Here is a 25,028-nt window from a genome sequence, read left to right on the forward strand (position 1 = left end):
AGACAGCTACAAGTCCAGTCATGGGGCTTGCTGTCACTAATGTCACACTCACCTTTTGCATGACTGGCCAGAAACAAAAAGAGGAGGTGGAGTTGTCTGGAATTCACACTAGCCAGTTTCTTTGGGCTTGTATGTAGCATAGAGCCCCTATTGCAGCAGCCTGTCCAGAGAGAGAGAGAGAGAGAGAGAGCATGGTAGAAAACAAATGACGTGATCACAAGGGATCACCCCCTCATTGCCCTCCCCAGAACCCAATAAATCAGAGAGTGAGGATGCTGCAGACCTTGGGCCCTGGTAGCAGACAGTCCCCTCCTTCCTCCCCATGGAGCTCCACCCTGAGGCTAACTGATATATGAAACAGCTAGGGTGGGGGAGAGAGTATCCCCACCTGCTAACAAAGAGAAAAGTGTGATTTAGTCAGAGTTTTTATTGCACAGTTTCAGAAACTGAGCAGCATCTGAAAGAGAGACACAAGATGATTACCAGCCGTCTCCTCCCAGCAAGCCTCTTGTCCCTTTGCAAGTTGACAGATAGCCAACCAGTAGGTGTCAATGCGGTCTGGCTGCGCCAATTAAATCACTGTCTGTCATGGAGTTTGCATGGTGAGATGGTTCTGTCTGGGACAAGTAGGTCAGCAACCTTACAGAGGAACAGCTGGGATCACACTAGTCATGGCTTCCAGGCATGCTGCTGGCTTCTCTTGTGGTCTGTCTATTTGGAGGGTCTTGTGTCCTCTTGCCTTGTTGGATAACTGCCTGTAGAGAACAAAAAGAAGCAGAGAGAGTGTTGCAAGACATAGTAGGATCAACAACACACAGTCTCTGGATTGGAATGCATACTCCGTGTTTGTGGGGGAGAGTTGCGCTAGCTGGATTCACATGCAGGAATGCCCTGTTGAGGGTGAGAGTGTGGTGCCCGAGAGCATGGCCTCGCCCGATGGAGATTGCAGTGGAACTCTGGGAGAAATGACTGCTCTGTGCCATGTGGCAATGCCACAGTCCTAAAAACAAAAAGGCTCTTTATGAGTGTTTGACCAGCAGTTTCAATGGTTGTAGTACCTGGTATTCCCCAAGAGAGAGCAGACACTCAGTGATGATAGCTGTTGCAACAGGAAGGGATGCTTAGGCCACACAGTGCACGGCACAGGGGCATTGGACAATACCGCGGGCAGAGGAGAGACATGAGGCAGATATGCAGCACCAGCATGTTGAGATATGAAATTCCCTCCCCTCTGTCTATGTGGGGGGCATTGTCCTTGCTCCTGTGTTTGTGTATAGAGTACCTGCAGTAATTATTCTGAGAAGATGTGTGTTAACACAGTATATTGCCATCCATGTTGTGAAGGCAGCAGGTTGTTTTTGGAAAGAGCCCTTTCTTCATAGTTTGCATCCCCATTCTCATGCAAGCGTGTGCTCTTAAGTGTGCAAGACATGAAGTCAGAGAGGTAGTCCATGCTGCATACTCTTGCATCTGTTCTGGGCTCCCTGGCAGGGGCTTAGTGATGGGCTGCAGTTAGCTACAGAGTATTGTGTGTATCCTGTGCTCCACTGTAGGAAAGTGGGCAGGGAAGACTTGTGGGATTTTCTGGCATTTTTATGGCAGCTCCAACATTGATGTAGCATTCTTTTAACATTTGGGTCATGTATATTGTTCAGAGGGGTTTTGCATGTTGGCAACCTTCAGTCTCGAAAGACTATGGTATCGCGCTCTGAAAGATGGTTCTGGAACAGCGTCTAGTGTGGCTGAAAAGGCCAATTCGGGAGTGACAATCCCTTCCACACCGGGAGCAAGTGCAGTCTGTCCCTGGTCTGTCTCCCTGGCTATGGGCCTTCCTTCTTTGCCTCTTTGCCTCAGACTGTTGGCCAAGTGTCTCTTCAAACTGGGAAAGGCCATGCTGCACAGCCTGCCTCCAAGCGGGCCGCTCAGAGGCCAGGGTTTCCCACCTGCTGAGGTCCACTCCTAAGGCCTTCAGATCCCTCTTGCAGATATCCTTGTATTGCAGCTGTGGTCTACCTGTAGGGCGCTTTCCTTGCACGAGTTCTCCATAGAGGATTTTAGAGGGGTTTTAGGATATGACATACTTCAGCTCCTTCCCATCCCACACCATCCCCCATGTCACCCATGTCTCCACCCTATTTTGGGATTTACACGGGCTGTAGTTGTGCTGGTGGTTAAGGTATGTCAGCATAGAATTGGTGTCTGTGGCACATGGTACTGGGCAGTGGCGTCACTGGGGTTTTGTCACCTGGTGCGGGAGGTCAGCGTGTCACCCCCATAATAAACTTCCTCCCATGCAGTGGCAACACCCAGGGCAGTGGGCGTGGCTATGCATCATTGCCCCCATCTCCGCTGGTTTTTTGGCTATAACTTTTGATAGAATAGAGGTATTTCAGCACGGTTTATTGTATTGCATTCTGCTGTAAATTACACATCAAATGATACATAAATAATGGTATAATTCCTAAAAACTGCAATTTTAACAATTTTGGCCAATAGTGGTGTCACTCCCCCCAGTGCACGTCACACCCCTAGCGATGTCATTTAACTGGGGCTTCAATGGCAGGGCTTGACTAATGCTGGTGAGAGGCTCCTGTCTGGAACAAGTAGGTCAGCAACTTCACAGAGGAACAGCTGGGATCACGCTAGTCCTGGCTGCCAGACATGCTGCAGGCTTCCCTTGTGGTCTGCACAGCTGGCCACTTGGAGTGTCCTCTGTCCTCTTGGACAGTAGACTTTAGAAAGCAGAGTTTTCTATATAGAGATTATAGATCTATAGTTGTGCCAGCAGAGATGTTACTGTGTTGGCATCTGAGAGCATGTGCCATACCCTGTACCCTGTATTTGTCAAGTGTAGGATTGTGCTGTAAGTGGTGGGAAGGGGTGAGAGAAGGTTCTTAAATTATGAGTGCTGTGGAGATTGGATAGAGAGAACATGTCCCCTTCTCTCACAGTACTAGACGTTGAAGTCACCTAATGAGCTTTAGTGACCAGCGCAATAACCAGGGCTGTAGGGGTTCTGCAGTATGATCCATGTGCTTTCTGGAACACTATTGGTGTAGAGATGCAGCGTAAACTGTGGCTCTGTGGCCTTTGTTTCTGTTGTTAGAGACAAAGTAGCTATTTTTTCAGTATGTAAAAAATAGTAAAATTAAAAGGCAAGATCAAGGAAGAAATATATGAGAAAAAACTTGGTAGGATTAGGGGTTGGGTTGCGATTGGCTTAATTTGTATGATAAGATATATGGGACCTCAAGAAATTGCACTGTGTCTCAAAAGCTTTCTTTCTCATGAAAAACATATAGGACCTAATTATGGTTTATTCATTGGTTTTGCAGAAACACTCTCTACACATGCTAATGCTCTGATTTTATTTCTCATGTTCAGGATCTGAGCTCTGGGTCCTAGTGTGCCAATTTCTGGATTAAATCAGGCTCTGGTTTTGATTATGTATGGATGGAGAGAGTAAAAATCAGCGATAAGGTCCAATATTTCCCCACTTGAGGCAAAAACTCATTGCAAAAATGCAAGAGGCGGGGCCCCTGAAACCTGTTTGATTTGGGCGTGTTTCAGCCTTCTTCTGACCACGTGCAAGGACTGTTCACATGGCGGCCTGCATGTCCCAACCCGCTACATCACTCAAGAAAAGAGGGTGGTCCAGATTCCCTGTCGTGGCTGTTGCCTTGTACTTTGAGGGCGGGACAGTGGTATCATCTCTCTCTTTTTCTCTCCCTCCCTTCCTGCCTTCTCTTAGACCTGCTCTTAGATGACATCGTCCTCACCCACTCGTTGTTCCTGCCCACAGAGCAGTTCCTGCATCAGCTGCACCAGCAATATCCTTCCTGTGTGATGTTGGGAAAGGGACTTTTAAGAATGGTGGTGTTTGGGGTGGGTGGCGGAAGGGGGGAGGCGTGCTCTTCTGGCTCCTTAACTACTAGGGAAACTGGAGCTCCATGATTCCACACTTGCCCTGCACTAACTCCTCATGAGAACCCCAGCTTTAATTCTTCTTTTAAAACAAAGTTTCTAGTCTTTACGGCTTGTGAAGGTGGTCTTGAAAATGTTTCTGCATTGCCTTGGTGAAATCACAAGCCGGAAAAAGAACATTTCCAGTGCCCAGAGTCATTTGGCTTCAGTGTTCCACCTTGTATGCTGTCCTTCCCCAGGGCTAAAAGAAGATGAATAAATTATGCCAAGCGAGAAGATTAGCATTATCTTTCTTCTGGCTTATATGAGGAGGATTCTGCTTTTTCTCTGTTATCACCGTTCTAGATTAACTTACAGCCAGGGCTGACTTTTAGGCAATTCAGGAGATTTTGCCCAAGTGGGCCCCGCACTGCCTGAATGCCTATCGCTGCTTCCCTTTGGCCTGAAATTGGATCAGTTTGGAAGCAGCTCCCACCCATTGTTGCTGGCCCGAAAACTGGGGCTATGCGGGTGGCAGCATGCACACCTCACTCTTTCCCCACCCTCGCAGCTTCCGGTGCCAACCACTCTCCCGTCCCAATCCAGAGCGGGCTGCTGTGATCAGGGCAGTGACAGATAAAGTTGGGAAGTGCTGTGGGCTGGGTACGCACTCCCTCCGGCTGACCTCCCAGGTGCCTATTTCGCGCAACCACTAAAGGTACAGGAGCCCTATCCACTTGCACAGAAGTCACAGATGTTTATTTCTTGGTCTGGCTCCTTTCAAGCTAAGAGCTAAAAAATTTAGAGGGGGCCCCGCAAAAATGTTTCCAGTTGGGCCCCGCAGCTCCCAAGACTGGCCCTGCTTACAGCACAATCCTGTGCATATCTACTCAGAAGTAAAATCCATTGTATTCAATGAGGCTTACTCTCAGGAAGGTGTGGATAGGATTGCAGACTTATCCTGTGTTTGGATGGCCAGTTTCAAGAGGTTGCTTGTAGTGCAACAACAAGGGAGGTAATTACTATCCTGTTCCTGTTCAACATTGATGAGATCTTTATGGGAGGCTCCATAACTTGGTGATAGAGCTTAGTCTTTGGCATCTCCAGTTAAAAGGATCTTGAGTAATCTAGACTTTGGGTAGCTTCTACCAGCCCAATTTGGCATTATTGGGTTATGTGGACCAATAGCCTGACTCAGCATGAGCCAATTTATGATTAGTCAGCAAATCCATCTTACATTCAGCAAGCATAGATAGTTTCCTGACTACCACTGCATGGCAAAATCTCTCCCAGTTAGAGGGCTGTTTAAAGCACACATAGGAAGAATTCACCCTTCCATTGTGAACTTTGTCCCATTTGTTCAGACAAACATTCTAGATCTCACTGAAAACCTTTACAGCTCAGCATGCTTGTCTCCATGTGCTGTGGCTTGCTCTTTGCTGGAGTCTGAGCTTCAAGAATGATGCATACTTCGTTTCCTGGATGTTTACTATTAAGTGTTTGGAGCTACTCATGGGCCCCTTTTTTGCTGGCAAGGAAGCATCTGAGCAGTGTGGATACACTCATGACTGAGCGTGAAGGAGTGAACTATTTAGTCCCCCAGATGTCCTCATTCAAACATCAATTAAGCTGATTCACACTTAATAGGACAGTCACGTTTTGCCACCTATGTGTGTAAACTACAAAGGGACAGCATGCATCTCTAAACACATGTGGCAGGAAACTGTGACAAAATGTTTCTTCCAAGGTGGAAGACATTCACCTTGAGTCTGCAAGTATTTGAAGAAACACATACCCTTGTCATGTTTTACAGGTATATGTAGTAAACATGATTGCTGCATAGGGTGAAAACAGCTACAAACCCCACTCGGGGATCTTGGACAAAATCAATTCCAAACAACATCCTGTGGTGAGATGCACAGGGACTCTCAACACATGTCTTCCCTCACATCTCCTGGGCGATGTGTAGTTTTTGAAAAAATTTGATGTGACGCTATTGTGTTTTGCATTTTCCTCCCCTCATTCCATGCTGTGGACAGTTGCTTGGATGGGTGGGTAATGCTAACATGATGTTATCACATCATGCCTCATGTCTTTGCAGCGATGCTGGAGAGATGTGGGTTTGGTGATATCCACAAGTCCTTTGTAGTTTTGGCCTCAATCTAATCGACTTTATACCATTGCTCTGAGGATATAGTGATAATACATGGTTATCTCCCCATGGATGTCCCCTTCAGCTTTTGGGAGAAAGTGCGGCTCTGACAAGACGGAAAAATGCTAATGAGTAGTGAAGAATACACTGGGGGAAGAATACAGCAAAATTTGTGAAGAACTAGACTCAGTTTTAGTTAATGCCACAGGCAGATTTAATCTTAGCCTAGTTTGCTTGACTGGGGAATTTAATCTGTCTCCTCTGGCCTCCTGGATGAGCTTCTTTGAAAGCGAATCTTGGCACACAAGGCTTTTGCCCAAGTAAGATAATGTAACGTGACTGTGTAACATAAACAGTCTGTTGGACTTTGTTAATATCAGCCAACCAGTGATAATTAAGGTGCCCATCCCTGTTACCAGTCTGTCCGTCCCCTGCCACAAATATGGGTTTCAATATGTGCAAGGGTGTGTGTATGAATGTGGAATGTTACCTTCTCTGGTTCTGTGAGTTTCCAGGGATAACTCACACATACACAGAGATGTACACACTAACTTCTGTATTGCAACAGTGGCCACACCTTTTAAGAAAAGAACTAAAAATAATTTTTTAGTCACTCCCTGCTTAACGCATTTTCTTAGATCTGGTTTGCACATTTTGACTATACATGAGCAGTCTCAACATGAGTATATCTGCAACTAAAAAATCTAGAGACTTGCTTTCATTTTCTTCCTATCTTGAAAAGGAAGGAATAAGCTGAGTAACGAATAAGCTGCACTTAAATAAGCTGAGTTTCCCATGATTCTTGGCATCAGTAGGAGCTTTTCTCCTGGGCCAACAGCAGACATGTGTGGAGAAGATTTGGATTGAGGCCATAACAGGGGTAGGATTAAGCCCCCCCTCCCAGCAGTGGTCTCAATCTGTGGGGGCACAGGCTGATAGCTATTTACCAAAGAAAACTGAGGTTTGTAAGTGTGCATGAGAGGGTCAATGTCACATTTATTTATCATGTATTTCGGCCCTTGTGAAGATGTTTATTATTGTTTTCATTTCAAGTTTCTGATTTTATGCTTTAATTGTAACCTGTTTGCTGCTTTAAATAAAGCACACTTGCAGGTGCGCGATAGATGAATGGGATTGCACTGCCTTGCAGTGCAATCTTATGTGCATCTCTTCACAAGTAAGCATCATTTTGTTCAGTAGGACTCCCATGCATGTATATAATATATAAGATTGCAGCTTCCACTTATTAAATATAAAAATAATGTATATTTTTATCACTCTCCTTCTCCAATATTTTATCCTCACAATAGCTCACTCAAGTATGGGCCCAATCCATTGCTCACCAGACTCTGGTGCTGAGCTCCAGTACTGGTGCTAAGTGCTGTAAATGTGCCGTAAATCATGTTTATGGCACCATGGGAGGAGGGAGCACTGGCATCTGGCCAGCACCAATCGGCGCTGGGTCCAGCGCCAGAAGGACGCTGCCTGAAGCAAGGTAAGAGCTCCAGGTGGCAGTGTGGGCTTTTGGGACAGTGGAGGCATTCTGAGGCAGGGGAAAGGCAGAGCAGGGGGAGGAACTGGCCCGGGAGGGGGTGGGACCAATGGAACTCTGCTCCACTTGATCCTGTCCTCTGTGTTGGGCTGGAAAATAGCCAGTGCGGAAATGAGAAACCCCATTGCAGGGTTTGGGGCTTTCCTTGGGGAAAGAGACTGAAAGTCCCCTACCCCCGAGGAGACCTCCAGTGGCCTCCGTGAGACTGCAGGATACAGCAGTCACCATTTTGGTGCTGTGGCAACCGGCAACCGGCAACCTTGCCAGGGATAGGATTGGTTGTAAGAGAACTTATGTTTGGTCCACTGAACTTCACTGAACTTTGACCCCAGACCTCCTGGCCTGGGGAGGTCTGACATCAAGTGGGATTCTTAGGGATACCTTAGATACCTATGTGCACAAATATGTAGTTGTTTGGAAAATATATATAATATATATAGCACAGGGAAATGGGAATAAATGGCCCATTGGCATCCTTTGCAGCTCTTAACATTCTCCAACCTATACTTGACATATTGCTATCCGTTTTTGATATATTTCTAAAAAGTTAATCCCATACCCTTTCCATTGAAAATGCAGCTTACATTATAAAGAATAAAAACAATACATTCAAGAAAAAGCAATTACAAAATTAGTAGAAAAACAATTGGCGATTAAAATAAAGATCAGAACAAGGTGAGGGTCAGAACCGATCTACATTCATGATAATTACACAAAGGCCTGCTGAAGAAGTCAGGTTTTCAGCTAGTAGCATGTGTCAGTAGGGGGGCCAGCTGTACCTTGCAGGGCAGGGAGTTCCACAGACGGGGCAACCACCAAGTAGGCTCTCTCATGGATAGTTACCAACTGCACTTCAGAAGGAACTGGGCCCAGATTTCTTCCCCTCCAAAAAAATTGCCACTTGGAATGTTTGTATCTCTTTCGATCACCCTGTGATTTGTCCTTGACCTTCCTGCGGTCACCTTCGTGACAGCATCGACAATCCCAGCACCGCCATGTTGGAAGGAAGGCGAGGCCATGCACCGGAAGAGAGCTGTCTTGGTCATCTTGTTGCACTTCTTAGAGACCTACAAGGGGATCTTGCAGGAGGAGGAGAAAGCAGGCAAAGTCATCAAGGTACAGTTTGGCCATCCTAATCCCTCCCTCCATAAGAACTAGAAACTTACTGAGGTTTGTTTTTTTAACACATCCATACTGCCAGAATGCAAGATAATGCTGCAGCCAGCGTTTTCCTATGCCAGCACACCTCCTGATATAGCAAGACCAAGCTTTTTGCTGGAATGTATCAGGTGGGCACGAGCAGCTGGTGTCCCTCAGCATCAGTGCACTGTGGCCCAAGCCACCTTCTTTCTGTTTTCTCCTAGGATCTGTATCTGCTGATCATGAAGGACTCTTCTCTCTATCACAAACTGGAAGATGAAATTCTGAAACTACACCAGCTGGTAGAGACCGTTGAACTCAAGTAAGTAGAGAGCAGGAAGATGTAATTAGGAAGAAGGTAGAACGTCTACTGCACTAGCAAGCCCTGAGGACCTAGGAAGCATTACAGTGATAGCGTTGCTTTCCCCAAGTTATACCCACCTAAGATGTCATTTCCTTGGACATAAAGATCCAGAGACAAAATTGTCTCTTGCTTTGAAAATCAGTGTTGCTCTGTGGATATGCCTGTTTGGGTGCAGCAGACATGACTGCACATTCCAGCTTAGCCATACATTCAGGCTCATACTAGATGTGATGCATAGTTGTGTCTGTACTTCTCCGCTACTTAAAAAAAAAAGATAGCAAGTTTTAACTGAGGAAGAAATGGCAGGAGGAAAGGGTAACTTGACCCTTTCACCTTCTGGCCATTTTTCTACCCAAATGTCTCTCCAGGTGCTTTTCTCCTACTGAATATTTGTATTTTTCTCTCTCTCCTGCAATGGAATAGCAGCTCAGGGATGGGAGATCTGAAAAAACTGCTGGCGTGAATGGGCTAATCCCTGTTCCTACCACAATTCCGCCTCTTAAACTCATAGTCTCACAAATCTGCTTTTAGTTTTTAAAGACGTGTGGGGAACAGTACATATATGCAACTTTGTTTCTTGTCTAGTTTGGTCTTCACAGGGTGGCTTTTGGTGAAACCCAATAAAATGGAAATGCTGGTGACAGTGCAGGCTGGGCCTCGGTACCTGCAGAGGATCGGTTCTCGGAACCCCCCCCAACAGATGCCAAAATTCACAGAAAAGCAAATCTGCGATTGGTCCCTTTAAGCCCTGTGAAGCCCTGTGAAGGTTCCCTGTGAAGGGAACCAGAGCTGTGTCACCTTCAGGGGCTTCCCCAGAGTGCCATATATGGCGTAAAAACCCAGTTTCCTTTGGGAAACTGGAAGTTGCATTCTTTCAGCCCAAACAGCCACTCTGAAGCCCGCAGAGGCACTGGGCAGACATGCATTGCCTCTGCGGGCTTCTGAAAGCCCTCCAGTGGACCCAGATGGGTCCAACTCCACATGGGTCTGCGGATATGGAGGCCCTACCTGTATTTCATTTTTATACAGCATTTTTCTAAGCTCTCAAAGCACATCACGCACATCATCTCAGAAATTCTTACAGCAACCCCTTAAAGCAGGCCAGTGCTTTTGGTCCTGTATGAGATGGAAAAGAAAGGGTAGAAAAGCCATGGCTCGCATAAAGCCACGCAGAAGGTTTGTGGCACAGAAGAGATTAGAACTGGGTTATCTGAGCTCATCCTATGGCACCAGCTCTGAACAGCGGAAGCTAAGATAAAGCTGCGGTAGATGTCATGATGCCACCTTGCGACCTGAAGACACTACCTGTGCCAATAATGGTACTTATGCAGCACAAGAAATTCCTACAGCTGGGCTACCTGCCCATTTTCTTCCTGGGTCCTTGTCACTCACTTTCCTCCCATCTGCTGGGTTATTAATGTTTATCTGTGAATAAAGGAAGGGCGACTTGGCAATGAACAGGGAGATGGAGCAATGACTATAACCTCTCTTGAGGCACTGGTACCTGAAAAACTTTGACAATCTTAGGTAAATATTTGAAAAGTGTCCAATCAAGGGTCAGATTGCGTGTGGCAGAAAATGATGAGTGCTTCTGTGCTTATTTTTCTTCAATAAATAGTAGCAGGATTACACCCACCTCCCTCAGAGCAGGACCATGGCAACGGTTAGAAGGATTTAACTTTCTTCCACTGCAGTCCCAATTGGAATCCTTTCCTGTGGCTCCTGTTTGTCAAGGGGAAAAAGCTTTTGTGGGCACTGCTGCCAATGGAAGCTTTTTTTGCCTTGACAAATAGGAGTACCACTGTGGAGCAGGGGGCAGGATCTGGACTGGGACGAGGGCAGGACCACAGGGCTAAACTCCTTAATTCCAGAGCGGTCATCCCAATCTGTGGGGGGCCCCAAGACAGCTACTGTTTGTGGTTGAAAAGAACAACAAGCATGGAAATGCTAAACTTGCACGTCCTGTAATGTGTAGTTTGATCTTTGGTGGGTTGTTGGGCCAGCTACCAAGGGACTGCTCTCATTATTTATTATTATTAACTTTATTTATATCCCGCCTTCCTCCCTGCAGGGACCCAAGGCGGCTTACAACAATGGTTAAAACATAGATTAAATAATTTAAAAACAAAATAAAACATGTTAGCAAAAACACATCTTAAAAACACCAGTCAGATAAAAGTGTAAAAGAGCACAGAGCAGCAATTTATAAAAGGATCCAGGCCTGTAACCAGGTGTTTAAAAAGTATTGAAAGATGTTAAAAATGATGTTTAAAAGGCCAGGAACTCAGAAGGCTTGTCTAAGCAGAAGAGTCTTCAGGCCTCACCGGAAAGTTTCAGGAGAGGGAGCAGTTCGTAAGTCAAGGAGGAGGGAATTCCATAGCTTTGGTGCCACTACTGAGAAGGCCCTATTTCTTGCCGCCGCCCCACGCACCTCCCTGGGCAGCAACACTTGAGACCATATGGTCTCATGGCCATATCCCTATCCAAAATGATCTCTGAACTCATAAGTGCTCCTCAGAAACTGCATTTCCCCCCCCCTTTCAGAAATTGTGACAATTTTGCATGATTGTATCAACTCCCTGCCTGTATAAAAGTGGCACACAGTACAATCAGGATTCTTTGCCCTTTGTTGACTTCTCAATCTTGCCTTCTGGCTACAGGGTGACTGAAGAAAACCATCCCCCCTGCAAACAAGTCAAGCCCCTTTTCCGTCATTTCCGGCGCATAGATTCCTGCCTTCAGACACGAGTGGCTTTCCGTGGGTCAGATGAAAGTGGGTATTCACAGGATGGATTTCTCATGGGTTATCTTTAAAATTCTGATGAATAGCAACAGCAGTTTTGTCATGTGTTTTCATTCATAAATGCTTTTCTTTATTTACCATAAGTAAAAGCAGAGGAAGTTGGAAGTCAGAGTGCCAGATGGAGAGTTCAGTATTAAGTGATCGATCTCAAAGTGTAAAATGTAATGTGGTCATTTATGGAAGCAGGTGTGTTTAAGCCCAAGTCCACTCCCAAGCATTCCTGGCTACTGCCACAACCTTGGGATTCAGAGTGCGTGGTTAATCCAGGAAACACCCCAAGACTGTGAGCCTGTGTGACCAGAGGAGATCCAACCATGGCAGATTCCCAATTTCTTCCATGGCCTCTCAGTTATCATTATTTCAATCTTCTGCAGATTCCATTTGTTGACCCACTTGCACTCAGGCCTTGTGGCCAGTTCATACTGTTGTTTGTAGGACTACAACCCATGATTGCCATCCTCTGCAGATTGCACATGACCACTCCCCACCTTTTGTCCTTCTAGTCTTCTGCCGTGTCTACATGCCCGACCACTCCTATGTCACCATCCGCAGCCGCCTGTCTGCTTCTGTGCAGGACATACTCACCTCGGTTACAGAGAAGCTACAATATTCTGACGAACAGCCCACACGGGAGGAGGCACTAATTCTGGTGGCAGTAGCATCATCAGGAGGTAAGTGTCACCTGGGAGATGTGATGGAAACCAGGCAACAGCGAAACCTGACAAACTTTTGTCCCTGCTCAGAAACTTTCTGTCTGATGAAAAAAAAAATCAGACAAAAAATTTCCATAATTTTCTTCCAGTATGTTAAATGTTATGAAGAAAAGAACAGCCTGTTAGTATTATCTTATCACAGTTTAGTACTGTAGACAAAGGAGTTGGATTGTCACCTTTTTTAATTAGCCATAGCTCCTGTACAGCAGCTTGGAATACCAAAATATCGCAGGTTTAAAAAACAGTTATCTTCAAGGTAAAATGATGAGGAAAATTTCACTGGCTACCTTTCTAGGTACTAAAGACTTCGAGTTGAGACTGGAGAAAAAGGTGTTAACTATATCTATTGCTACCAATGCCATGCATGATGTTAGGCACATTTGGGCTATTAGTCATAAGACTGGAAAAGATCAAAAGTTCAAGCAAACAGTGAGAGGCACAACCATCCATCCACCAGGCTTCCAACATACTAACCTTCTTCAAGGTGCTCCAGGTTGCTATGCTACAATAGGAAAAGAACTATCCTTCTGGAAGTTGTCCCTATGCAACCAAGACCATGTTGTGCTTGTAGAAGAAACACTGAGGAGGAGCACTGCATTAGCTCCATACGTGTCAGACAAGCCAGCTGGCCTGCATGCTGTCGCAGAAGGGTGGGGAGCAAGCGTCACTAACCCTTTTGACTTGGTGGAAAAATCCCCCTTGGCCTGCAGTTCCCAAACTGTGTGCCATGGTGCCTTGGGGTGGCACAGTAAACTCATGCTGGTACTGCAGGCTATTGTAAATTTCCAAGAGAAACACATCAGCAGAACAGCAGGGGCAGTGTGAGCAGATAACGTTTTAGGAACTTCTGTCCTAGGCCACAAATACGGCAATTGATCAGACAGTGAATGTGTGCCAAACCCCATCTACCCAAGTTTCACCAGAGAACATTTGACTTTCCTCTGATTTTTCAGCCATTCTAAGCAACTCATTATCTGTTCCATTCTTCCTCACCCCTAGAGAAATCTGTGCTGCAGCCCAATGAAGAGTGTGTTTTCACAACCCTGGGGATAAACAGCCATCTTTTTGCTTGCACTAAGGATACTTTCCCTTCTCTGGTGAGTAAATGCCCCTCCTTCCATTTATATGTTATTCTTGTGTCTGGAACTGAGAGGGCTTGGGGTGTCCTTTTGCTATGTGGGTGTCACTATCTGTTTGTTAGTGTAAGCCTCTATGTTCACTATATCAGTATCTTCCATCTTTACCTCTTGGTTTTAACCCAAAGAACTATGTGTGGTGTAGTGGTTAGAGCAAGGGTCTACATAAGGCCTTCTAGCCGAATGCGGCCCCCAGAATTTATCCATTCCCCATTATAACTGGGCTTTCCCAGCGTGATAATTGGGCTCTCTCTTATCTTGAAAATATGGAAAAGATTTGCACATTCTCTCTTCTGTCATTTGCAGCTAATTCTATGTGAGAACAAAGTGTTTATTTCAGGCCATCATCTGCTTAATGATGTCACTTTCTTCTTAATGATGACACTGCCAATTCTCAGCAGGCACCATGAATGCTAGCTTTGGCCCTCTGTATGAAACAAGTTAGGTTAGAGTGTTGGACTAGAACCAAGTTCAAATCCCAAGTCAGTCCTGAACTGCACTGAGTGACCAGTCATGCACTCCCAGCCTAACCTACCTCACAGAGTTATGAGGATAAAATGGGAGAGAAGGAAACCATGTACACCACTCCAAGGTCTTTGAAGGAAGGGCAGGAGAGAAGTGTGGGATCAACAACTAATAAAATAAATGGTGGAAATTCCTTTCCCCCACCTGCAATTGACCTTTCCTCCAGGTCCCCCTCCCTGATGAAATCCAGGTATCGCCAGGTGACACAGAGATCCATCGGATTGAAGCTGAGGATGTGGCCAATCACCTTACTGCCTTCCACTGGGAGTTATTTCGCTGTGTCCATGAGGTGAGAGAGCTGGATGCACCTAATAGCTATTGGAGGATGAGGGATATGTCTGTTTCCAAGGTGTGGAAGTTGGACAGTTTTTCTATTTAAGGAGGAATTGCAAAGTTGTTTAATGATGTGCATAGTCTTTGGGAATAGTTGGGAGCTGAATTAAATGGCAGTATCTCAGTCCTGATTCCAGAGAGACTGCAGAACCCCACTGCACAGAGGGCTAGAATTGGGCTTGAGAGTCCTGTGTTCCAATCCAGTTTAGCTGCAGACTGAGTGCTGATTCTTATGGTCAGAAAGGCCGTGTAGTGCAGACCTTGGTGGACTGCACTGTCTTGGAACACTAGGCTAGAAAGTAAGAGCTCACATTATCCACATCACAGGGGCTCCTTCTGAAAACATGAACTCCTTCCCCACCCTGCTTTACATCTTTGGCTCCTGCAAGCAGGGGAACACTCAGTGTCATGATGCCAGGATACAAGATGCTGAACTACACGTCACAGAGGGGGAACAGGGACCTTAACAAACAGCTGGTGTTTTCAACAGCAGGCCCTTGTTTCTGATAATGTGTAGTTCTGTGCTCAGCCTTCTGTTTGACTTGCTAGCTTTCTGTGTGTAGGGAGAGTCTGACCAAAGGCCCATTCAAACATGTGCTCTCTGAAGTGACGGCTGTACTATGTGCCATTCTTGGATGCTTGAATCAACTCTCCCCCCCCCCAAAAAAGGAAGAAAGCCTTTGTTTGGGTCACTATGTCTTGACCTCAGTTGTCCATCTGAATAAAGGAACAAATGGAGGGGCCATAGCTCAGTGCTAACTTTGTACACAGAAGATCCCAGATTCAATCCCTTGGCATCTCCAGGGAACCCTGTCCAAAACCCTAGAAAACCACTGTCAGTCACCAGAGACAATACTGAATAAGATGGACCAACTTTCTGACATGAAGCCACCAGTATAAGGTGTATTATGACCTTCAGAATATTATGAAGTGCTCTGTATGGAGAGGAACGTATACCTCATCTTCTACAACTGCAGTACAACTATTGGCATGTGTATTTCTTCACTTGGTGCATTCTTCACATGCATTGTTCCTTCTTCTGCTAGCCACAATCCAAGCTCCCATTCAGACATGCTTCAAGCCCTTCTTAGTGCTCTGCTCGGAGATGCTGCCTCTTGAAATTTCCACAGGCATTGCCCACACACCAGAAGGGCAACTAGGGTGGAGCCTGAGGGGCACATGCCCGGGGAGGTGCATGACTGCCCCTCAGGCTCTCCACCCTAGTTATGAAGGAGGCGCTGGTGGCTTTGACCTGCCCCGTTCCTTCTCTTTCAAAGGGGAGCCTCCATAGAAGAAGGAATGGGGGTGCGAAACCACTACAGCAAGAGCTCCCTCCTGCAGGGAGAACCTGGAAGTGATGTCATGATGTCACATGACATTGTGATGTCATTGCCCCATGTGTCAGGGCAATGTGTTACAACTCTTCCACACACTTTTTAAGAACTAGCTGGCAAATTCCCATAAGTCACAGTCCCATTCTGGGCTGATTGCAGTCCTACTGAGACCTTTATATCTGGCACCAGTTGTGGTTGGGAAACAATTTGGTAGCAAACCTATTCTTACCAAAATGTCACGTCTTGGCTGTTATACCTCCTATATCCTATGCCTAGTTCTTGCTGTGTGTGGACTGAACCACTTCAGTCCTGCAGGAGCTCCTGTGCTCCTTATTCAAAAATTATTTTCCTCCACATAGGACACTAGCTCAGCTGTGTTAGGCTGGAATCCTTTTCCTTGGCATCTCATTTTCTATGTGGAAGGATATTTTTGTTTGAAGAAACACTCAGTGATATGACCGCCCTACTTCTGCAGTTTGAAGTGGTACATCCCAGACATGGGGTATATCACCTCAGTGAGTACAAGGCCTTAGCATAAGTTCCCTTTATCTGTATTATATATGAATTAATGGAAGGACAGGGGACGGGAGGGGTACTTATCTTAATAGAATGTGTTGTGGTTGTAGTCTGCGGGGATACTCGCTTTCACTCCCAGTTTGGGGATGGCACACAGGATAGTGATTTTCTCATGTCCTTGTTGGCAGCTGGAATTTGTGGATTATGTATTTCACGGGGAACGTGGCCGACGGGAGACAGCTAACCTACAGCTGCTGCTGCAGCGTTGCAGTGAAGTTCAACACTGGGTAGCCACAGAGGTGCTCCTCTGCGAGTCCCTGGGAAAGCGGGCCCACCTCCTCAAGAAGTTCATCAAGATTGCTGCTGTGTGAGTGCTGCTCCTCATCTTTTTACTGTTGGTCAGCATGGACACCTACAGATACTTGTCCCTTGGTGACTGCTTAAAACTCTGGCAATGTCGATCATCTGTCAGTTCTCTGGTTTTACACAGTTCATTCTCTCAGGGGAGTAGCTTTATTAGTCCACTGTTGCAGGAAAAACAACAAGCATCTTGTGGCATCTTAAAGGTCAAAAAAAATTTGTGGGCTAGAGCCCATGAATGCATATGTTAAAATTAGTCAGTCTTCAAGGTGCCACAAGATTCTTCTTATACTATTCTGAGATGCTTGCTATTATGCCCAGTTTATTCTGTTTTTGCTAGTCATAGGCCAAAATCCTAACCAACTTTCCAGCATTGACACAGCTGTGCTAATGGGGCATGTGCTGCATCCTGCAGTTGGGTGACAGTCACAGAGGCCTCTTCAAAGTTAGGGAATGTTTGTTCCCTTACCTCGGAACTGCATTGCCCTTGGTGCTAGAAAGTTGATTAGGATTGTGCCCACAGGGAAATAAAAGCATTATGCAGGACTTGGAAGCCCAGACAATCTTATCTGGCCACTTGTTTTGTCACCTGAGATCTGCACAGGCACTCAGTGGCAGGCCTCCCCAGCTTTGTGCCCTGGGGCAAAGATCCTTGATGGCATCCCCTTGCAGGCTGTTGCCACCCCTGCAAATTCACTCCCCCCACTCACCTGAGGCTCACGGAGCCTCACACAACCCCAGGCTGCGTTGACTTCGCTGTCGCTTACTGAGGCTTCGCCAACACTATGAACCGTGCTTCCGGAAAAATAGAAGCACAGTTTCCGACTCTGTCGAAAACCTCAAAGAGGCTTCCATGGGGTTCTAAAGACTTGCGCCCGGGACATTTGCCCCACTGAATATAATGGGAGGTCTGCCACTGCAGGCACTGCCTGCACACTTTCAAACAACTCTCAATACCCATAAAGGCTAGAAACGTGTTTTTGCACAATCAAGAACCAAAATTCTCAGAGAGCTGAATTCTGTGCCAGTGCTCATATTCTGTGCTTACACTGCACTCTTGAAGAATCACATCGTGCATACACCGTAAGCAGAGAAACCTGTTGTCAACCAACATATTTGTCTCCCCAGGTAAATTTGGTAAGCTTGGAGAGGGGGTTAGAAAATTATCTTTCCCCATTACAGAAGATGTGAGGATCTATTCTCCTCTCCCCGCTCACTATCCCCATAAATGTAAATGTGCTGGCATCTTCTAGTATTCTTCCTGCAGAGCCACTGCCAGCCAGAAGTTGCTTCCATACCAGGCATTTAACCTGGGTTGTCATCCATTGTTCATTCACTTTTAATGAGAATCAAACTACATCACTGCCAATTCATGACATTTCAGTGCTTTGTGTGCTGTCCTCTCCCAGATCTGATTTGTGACATTTTTTTCCCCACTTAAAACACTGGACAAATTGACACCACAATGTGGATGGCGTAGAGCTGTTGAAGTTCCTCATAAGAAGAGCCCCGCTGGATCAGCCCAAAGACCCATCTAGTCCAGCTTCCTGTATCTCACAGTGGCCCACCAAATGCTTCAGGGAACACACTAGACAACAGACACAACCTGCGTCCTGGTGCCCTCCCCTGCATCTGGCAATCAGAGGCAGCCTACCTCTACCCTGCACATACCTACCATGATTTGTAACCCGTGATGACCTTTTCCTCTAGAAATTTGTCCAATCCCCTCTCAAAGGCATCTAAGCAAGATGCCATCACTATTTCCTGTGGCAAGGAGTTCCACAGACTAATTAAATGCTGGGTGAAGAAATATTTTCTTTTATCTGTCCTAACTCTACCAACACTCAACTTTAGTGGATGTCTCCTGGTTCTGGTGTCACGTGAGAGGGAAAAGAGCATCTCTCTAACCACTCTATCCTTCCCATGCATAATTTTGCATGTCTCAATCATGTCCCCCCTCAGGCGCCTCTTTTCTAGGCTGAAGAGGCCCTCTGGTTGTAGCCTTTCCTCATTGTAGCCTTTCCTCATAGGGAAGATGCCCCAGCCCGGTAATCATTTTGGTTGCTCTCTTATGCACCTTTTCCATTTCCACTATGTCCTTTTTGAGTTGCGGTGACCAGAAACCTCAAAAACCTTCTATCTCTTTATTTAGATGCATCCTCCTCTAGAAAGAATAGCTTCCTTAGCTTAAGAATAACTCTCCACTAGAAAGAATAGCTTTCTTTTAACACAGCTTCTTCTTGTTCAACACAGTCCCAAAGGGTACAGGTGACTGTGAAGTTTTTTGTTTTCAGTTAATCAGTGTTTGGTTCTGGTTTTTGTCTGAATCTAATCTGACTTTTTTTTCACTTTTGCAAAGTAGAAAAAAGAAGGATTCAATACCGTAGCTAAAGGGGCAAGGTGCTGCAACATGCCATGTAAGCATTCCCTCCCACTCACCATCAGAGCCATTCTGGGTGGAAACAGCAATGCACAGGAGATGCTGTTTGGTTCATCGAGTATCTTTGTGTTGTCATTGCTGCCCAGAATGGTTCTGACAGCAAGTGGGAGGAGGCATGTTGCAGTGCCTGCAGTACTTACCCTTTTTCTCCATCTCTAGCTATGCTACTGCAAAGATTCTGGAGATGAGATGTCCAGAGTTGATAGAACATACTCTATTTGCACAGTAAAATTGCTGCATTTTAAATTTATGTTTGTCTCAGCCACCAGGATTTCCTTTCTACCTTTCTCCTGCCTATTCAGTCCACCTTCTCCTTCCTCTGTTTCTCTTGGCACTAATGGCTAGCAAAGTCACAACCTTGACACCATCACCCAGACTGACTTTAATAATCCATGACACTGTTATCATTGCCTGAGCCGCCTCCTCAGCTTGCATTTTACGTAGGAGGTGGGATTCTGCAGCAGAGGTGCTGAGAGGTGGGATGAGCAACTCAATAGAACCATGGTATTTACTGTACATTGAAAACTGCAAATCAACATTAGTATCAAAAAAGATCTTTAGGTGCTGTCTCTGTGCCTCAGTGGCTTCCAAACGGTGCTTAGTGATTGGTTTTGCTGGGGGACCACTTTGAGAATGGGAAGGAGCATTATTTCCCAGGATCCTGCTATTACTATGGAGAATGAACTTCTGGCTATGGTTGGCAACCTTCAGTCTCAAAAGACTATGGTATAAGCCTACAGCACCCGGTATTCCCAGGCGGTCTCCCATCCAAGTACTAACCAGGCCTGACCCTGCTTAGCTTCCAAGATCAGACGAGATCGGGCATGTGCTTCTGGCAAGTCCTTTGGAAACTCACACCTCTGGATTGGCAACAGCAGACCAACTGTTGGTACTGGGAGGGTTAGATTTGGCCCAGAGGATGCCCGTTTCTGATCCCTAGATTGCAATCTGTATAAAAGGGACAAGAGTATGAAGCAAGGATTAAGGGCCGACAGAAAAAAAGAGTGGGGTTGATTGACAGCTATTTTTCCTAATATGTCTCCCGTGCCTTTAGAGCAGAAGTTCAACAACAGAAGTTTTTCTCATCTCTGCATGTTGGTGTTGGGAAAGCTGCATCTACTGAATATCTGCCTGCCACACAGCTGTTTAAAAGGCATAGAGCTTCTGTTTGAGGGAAAAGGGTGTCAGCCCTCATTTGAAGGGCAAGAGTAGTGAAGTGGAGACTTCTCGTGTTTTTATATGTTGCTGTCTTAATTCTTAACTGCCCCCCTCTTTTCTGCCCTGCAGATGCAAACAGAACCAGGACATGTTGACGTTCTATGCTGTCGTTATAGGACTGAACAATGCACCTGTCAGCCGGTTGCGTCTCACCTGGGAGGTAAGCAGGATTTTTTATTTAAAAGGGGAACAAGTCTGTTTCATGTGTGTATGTATTCAGGGGTCTGCACTATATGTAATCCCCACTTGCCCCCTCTAGTTTCTGCAACTAAGCAGTCCACCTTTGCAAAGGCTATACTCCTAACAATGTAACATTTTATTTTGTTTAAAAGTCATAACTTGCCAGACTAACCAACAATAGGCCTTTGTGACAGCTCACGAATATTTAAAATATAATTAGCATCTTAAAAACAATGCTAAGACATAGGTTCAAAGATGGCAAAGAACCCACAAGGCATAACAACAACCACTCACAAACCATTCCATGTTAAGTCACCTCTATACAAGGAAATTCAGCCCCTACAACAACAAAACCCACACTCAACAAAAAGCACATATATGTGTATATTGGCACACATACTTGTGTATTAAGAGCTGTTGGAAGATTATTAAACCCAAACATATTGTACATACACACACACCCTCTTTCCTTCATTGTGTGTGTTCAGCCCTTTTGCAATAGCCACCTTTCCTGTTTACCAGGAGTTGTAGGAGCCTGTGTTTTATCAAACCCATTTTCATTTCTTATGCTCCGCCCTACAATTTTACACAATCTTTGCCATCAAACTGGGTCATGACTGAGCAGGAGACAAACAAAGAACATCTAGGTTTCTGGAAGGAACAGGATTCTCTCCTGAGGGGTGACCCCAAATGGTGACACATGTAGGGCTTCTGCAGAGGGTACTTTGTCATCAAGTGCATTGTGCTGGTGGTTGTTTCACCCCAGATTTAGCTGTGTCGTGGTGCATAGGCCAGTGGTGTTTGCGTCACCTGGTGCAGGATGCCAGCACGTCACCCCCCCATGCAGTGGGCAGGGCAACACCCCAGGTGGTAGGTGTGGTGATATACCATCACTCCTTCCCCACTGGTTTTTTTGACTGTACCTTTTGATAGAACAAAGACAGAACACATTCTGCATGAAATGACGCATTGATTTATATATAACATAATGGTATTATTCCTCCAAACTGTGATTTTGGTCACTAGTGGTGTCACACACACACACCCCCCCCCAGGGTGAACTTAATAACACCTTATTGCAGCAGTTCTCAAACCTTTAGCACTGGGACCCACTTTTTAGAATGACAATCTGTCCAAATCCCACCAGAAATGATGTCATGGTGGAAGTAATATCATCAGGCAAATTAAAATAAATATAAATAATTAAAGTAAAACAAATAATTAAATAAGCAGAAGCCAGCCCTGTTCCACCAAGTGAACATCCTCTGTAGCCTGCCTGCAGTAACACCCCCCCCCTCCAAAACCAGTAAGGTTTTCAGCCCTGCCCACTGCCCAGTTCAATTTAAAAACTTCTGTTTAAACCAGATCACTGTCAGGATCCACCTGGCTTTGCAAGTCTCAAAAAGGTTCACCTTATCAGCTGAAGCTTGTTTTGATCCTTTTTAGTGTGTGTGTGGGGGGGGGGGGAAGCACTTCTGGAGCACTTGTTTAGCTGCAGGTGCATAGGATCAGGACCATTCTGGTATTCTTGCACTCTCCTTCACCTGATCTTCCACACCAGCCAAGGCATGTTTGTTTACTCATGAGTAAACACGACCATGAGGCTTATTTTTGCTTTCCATAGGGCTCAATACATTCGTCTGCTTGGAGGGAGGGACTTCCTTCTCAGGTGTTTTTGGGGGCTGCATTCATTGGATCAGGACCGTTCTGGTGTTGTTGGATTCCTCTCAGCCTGCCCTTTCTGATGAACTAAGGCAATTTTGCCTACTCGCAAGTAAACATGCGATACAGTTCACTTTCCATAGGGCTCCATGCATTTTTTTGTTCTCCAGTTTTTTGGCCCTAACTTTTGAAAGAAAGGAGATATTTCACTCTGGTTTGTTGCATTGCATTCTGCTCAAAATTCCACATCCAACAGTATATAATATGATGGGGTTACTCCTAACCACCGTGATTTTAGCATGTCACCTCCCCTTGTGCATGTCACCCAGTGTGGCCCGCACCCCCGCACCACCCTAGCAATGCCACAGCATAGGGCCAATATATTTGAGAGACCGCTCCCCAATTCACTTCCTGTATCCCATCATAGTATTGGTCAGAGCCTAAGAACAGCTTTGGCAGCCAGATCCAAGTAGCCCCATTGGGCAAGCTGGGACTCAACATGGGGTAAAAGGGAAAAAAATTCCCTCACCCTGAGGTGACCTCTAGCAGTCTCCTAATTTGCACTGGGTGCAGCGCAGGCCACTGCTGCCTGGCTGCGCAGGCACAGGTTACTTCAGGAATTATTCAGAGGGCTGGTTGCCCTTTTTTCAGCCAGTTTTTCATAGATTTCAGCCAAACTTACATCTAAGTAAGTGATTAAAGGATGACACTCTTCAGTTAATGAATGGGTTGGGCCTAGCATATCTCAGGGAGCACCTTCCTTCCATATAAAGCTGCCTATTTTTGATTGGTTAAAATTTCTGCCCAAGGTTGCATATACGCAACAGGGACCAAATGTGTACACCTGTGGGCTGGGCAAAAATGGGTTGAATGTTCTGAGCAGAGTATTTTCTATAGCAGTACTGCAGTTTTGGACTTGCCTCACCAATAAGGCCCACCATACAATCTCTCTAACTTTTGATGTTAAGTCAATATGTTGTTTTGCCAGGTTTTTCATTCTTCTTAACAGTTTTACTGCTAGAGCTAGCTTTTAAGAATACCCTTCAGGTTATACATAAGATGATGCATTAGTTGTAGTATGGAGTTACACTTTCAGGGCATAGTGCACTTCTCAGTTTCACTGATGTCTGTGTATCTGTGTATGCTATCCCAAAGAAATGAGTGGAAAGCAAAAGATCTTAAATTGTGACTGCAGGCCATGAACTCTGATAACTGAATACTGTACCAAAATTAATGATGAACCTCCATGCACAGAGGCAGTGTATCTCTGAAAACCAGATGATTCTGGGAACAAACAGGGGAAGGCCATTCCCTCTTTGTTCTGCATGCATAGTCCAAGGGTCATCTGGCTGACTTTTGTTATAATGTGAGACTGCATGGACTTCGGTCTGATTCAACAAAGCTTATCTTAAGTTCTTCTGGATTGTGCCTGTATTTGAACATAAGAACATAAGAACATAAGAACAGCCCCACTGGATCAGGCCATAGGCCCATCTAGTCCAGCTTCCTGTATCTCACAGCGGCCCACCAAATGCCCCAGGGAGCACACCAGATAACAAGAGACCTCATCCTGGTGCTCTCCCCTACATCTGGCATTCTGACTTAACCCATTCCTAAAATCAGGAGGTTGCGCATACACATCATGGCTTGTACCCCATAATGGATTTTTCCTCCAGAAACTCGTCCAATCCCCTTTTAAAGGCGTCTAGGCTAGACGCCAGCACCACATCCTGTGGCAAGGAGTTCCACAGACCGACCACGCGCTGAGTAAAGAAATATTTTCTTTTGTCTGTCCTAACCCGCCCAACACTCAATTTTAGTGGATGTCCCCTGGTTCTGGTATTATGTGAGAGTGTAAAGAGCATCTCCCTATCCACTCTGTCCATCCCCTGCATAATTTTGTATGTCTCAATCATGTCCCCCCTCAAGCGTCTCTTTTCTAGGCTGAAGAGGCCCAAACGCCGTAGCCTTTCCTCATAAGGAAGGTGCCCCAGCCCCGTAATCATCTTAGTCGCTCTCTTTTGCACCTTTTCCATTTCCACTATGTCTCTTTTGAGATGCGGCGACCAGAACTGGACACAATACTCCAGGTGTGGCCTTACCATCGATTTGTACAACGGCATTATAATACTAGCCGTTTTGTTCTCAATACCCTTCCTAATGATCCCAAGCATAGAATTGGCCTTCTTCACTGCCACCGCACATTGGGTCAACACTTTCATCGACCTGTCCACCACCACCCCAAGATCTCTCTCCTGATCTGTCACAGACAGCTCAGAACCCATCAGCCTATATCTAAAGTTTTGATTTTTTGCCCCAATGTGCATGACTTTACACTTACTGACATTGAAGCGCATCTGCCATTTTGCTGCCCATTCTGCCAGTCTGGAGAGATCCTTCTGGAGCTCCTCACAATCACTTCTGGTCTTTACCACTCGGAAAAGTTTGGTGTCGTCTGCAAACTTAGCCACTTCACTGCTCAACCCTGTCTCCAGGTCATTTATGAAGAGGTTGAAAAGCACCGGTCCCAGGACAGATCCTTGGGGCACACCGCTTTTCACCTCTCTCCATTGTGAAAATTGCCCATTGACACCCACTCTCTGCTTCCTGGCCTCCAACCAGTTCTCAATCCACGAGAGGACCTGTCCTCTAATTCCCTGACTGTGGAGTTTTTTCAGTAGCCTTTGGTGAGGGACC

The 25,028-nt window shown here is 45.8% G+C and overlaps 1 protein-coding gene across 1 annotated transcript in view; it reads left to right on the forward strand.

Annotated features, from left to right (window-relative positions):
* The window catches only part of RAPGEFL1 (Rap guanine nucleotide exchange factor like 1), a 69,723-nt gene that overhangs the window by 33,095 nt on the left and 11,600 nt on the right, over positions 1 to 25,028 (forward strand). Inside the window, exons 2-10 of the mRNA XM_066628920.1 lie at positions 3,752 to 3,830; positions 8,570 to 8,723; positions 8,972 to 9,069; positions 11,772 to 11,884; positions 12,418 to 12,585; positions 13,627 to 13,724; positions 14,455 to 14,577; positions 16,660 to 16,838; positions 20,559 to 20,649. Coding sequence (XP_066485017.1) covers positions 3,752 to 3,830; positions 8,570 to 8,723; positions 8,972 to 9,069; positions 11,772 to 11,884; positions 12,418 to 12,585; positions 13,627 to 13,724; positions 14,455 to 14,577; positions 16,660 to 16,838; positions 20,559 to 20,649 — 1,103 coding nt within the window. The remainder of the gene's footprint in view (positions 1 to 3,751; positions 3,831 to 8,569; positions 8,724 to 8,971; positions 9,070 to 11,771; positions 11,885 to 12,417; positions 12,586 to 13,626; positions 13,725 to 14,454; positions 14,578 to 16,659; positions 16,839 to 20,558; positions 20,650 to 25,028) is intronic.

This window comes from Tiliqua scincoides, chromosome 5 (genome assembly GCF_035046505.1).
Source record: "Tiliqua scincoides isolate rTilSci1 chromosome 5, rTilSci1.hap2, whole genome shotgun sequence".
Lineage (NCBI taxonomy): Eukaryota > Metazoa > Chordata > Lepidosauria > Squamata > Scincidae > Tiliqua > Tiliqua scincoides.